Source organism: Cyprinodon variegatus, unplaced genomic scaffold (genome assembly GCF_000732505.1).
Source record: "Cyprinodon variegatus isolate N-32 unplaced genomic scaffold, C_variegatus-1.0 Scaffold65, whole genome shotgun sequence".
Lineage (NCBI taxonomy): Eukaryota > Metazoa > Chordata > Actinopteri > Cyprinodontiformes > Cyprinodontidae > Cyprinodon > Cyprinodon variegatus.
Window position 1 is genome coordinate 963,986 of NW_015150518.1, and position 1,362 is coordinate 965,347.

The following is a 1,362-nucleotide window of genomic DNA, read 5'->3' on the forward strand; positions in this document are numbered from 1 at the left end:
CCTGTTGAAGACCTCCGCTCTAGAGAGCAGTAGTACCATAGATTGCCACTAGGAGGGGAGGAATGGTGCTAGCATGGCGTGACTGAGCTCAGCACCGTTAGCTGATCCAAGCTTGGCACGGATCGGTTCTCAGAGGTTGGTCTAAATGGGGCTTTAGGGTCTAAATATCTGGATACCTTCTGCCTCGTTCTGGGATCCTGCAGACCCACCTGTTGCCTCTGAACGTCAGAGCTGATCTACCGCACAACTTCTTTACTGTTTGCTACAGAAACAGACAAAATTTCAGGAGGATTTCTAATTATTGGCTTCGACATCTGATAAACTTTTAATCTTTATTTCATTTTAGTCAGAAAGGCTCTGAGTTTCTGTTTGCACTGAAGTCAGGAAGCTTCTGGGTTTTCTCTCAGTTCCCAGTCTGGTGCTGGGTTCTGTGGAGCACCCAGTTTCTGCTGGTGTTCTGCCCAGCAGAGGTTCCTCCTTTCACCTCCTGCTCAGTGAGGGTGAATAAAAAGGAGAAACCTGTCTGCTGTGAGAAAGATCAGTGGGCATGTTTCACAGTCAGCGACGGCTGCAGGCTTTGTGCCAAACAATGAGAAGGTTAACGATGATCTCAGCGCCTCAGGAGGAACTATTGATCTGTAATGAAAGAAAATGCAGCTTGTTGCTAACACCTCTGGCGTAATTAACCCAGTGTGTGTGTGTGTGTGTGTGTGTGTGTGTGTGTGCAGTGGAGTGGAGCTGCCTGAAGGATTTCTCTCTGCTCGCCGGTGAGACGGTGCTGGATAATCTGCAGAGCCTCAAATGCACCATCAGCAGCCTGTCCACGGTAACGGCTCTCTCCTCCTCCTCCTCTCGCTGACGTTCACTGTTTTCTCCGCTCTAATCAGGTTTTCCCCAAACATTTAATAAAGCTGCTGGAAATCTTCCTGCAGCACAAAGACAAGCAGCAACCCAGCATCTGCTGCAGGGCGGCCGCCTGTGGGATGCTGGGAAACGGTGTCCAAACCAGCATAAACATGAGATCAATCCAACATCTTCACAGTTTGATCCAAATAAGACACTTTAGCCGCTTTAGCTGTTTTATCTCAGTCTTCAGAGGAAGATAGAAAGCAGTGCTTTGAATTTCGCTTCTCACCAACAAGCAGCATCAATTTGAGGATTCAGAATAGAAACAGCAAAGAGGTTCATCTGAAATAAGGAGAAAAGTAGGCGAGCATCAGATGGAGTTAAGAAAATAAATGGAGTTGGAAGCAAAGACAGTTTAAACAGCTTTCCTGTTCAGTTCTATTCAGTTTATTTCTATAGCTCCAATTCCCATCCTGTCATCTCAGGTCACTTTATAGATCCAGATCAACCAGATCA

General features: G+C 46.7%; 1 protein-coding gene across 1 annotated transcript in view; it reads left to right on the forward strand.

The window, feature by feature from the left end:
- Positions 1 to 1,362, forward strand: part of LOC107082905 — a 93,029-nt gene that overhangs the window by 89,757 nt on the left and 1,910 nt on the right. Inside the window, exon 11 of the mRNA XM_015371803.1 lies at positions 729 to 826. Coding sequence (XP_015227289.1) covers positions 729 to 826 — 98 coding nt within the window. The remainder of the gene's footprint in view (positions 1 to 728; positions 827 to 1,362) is intronic.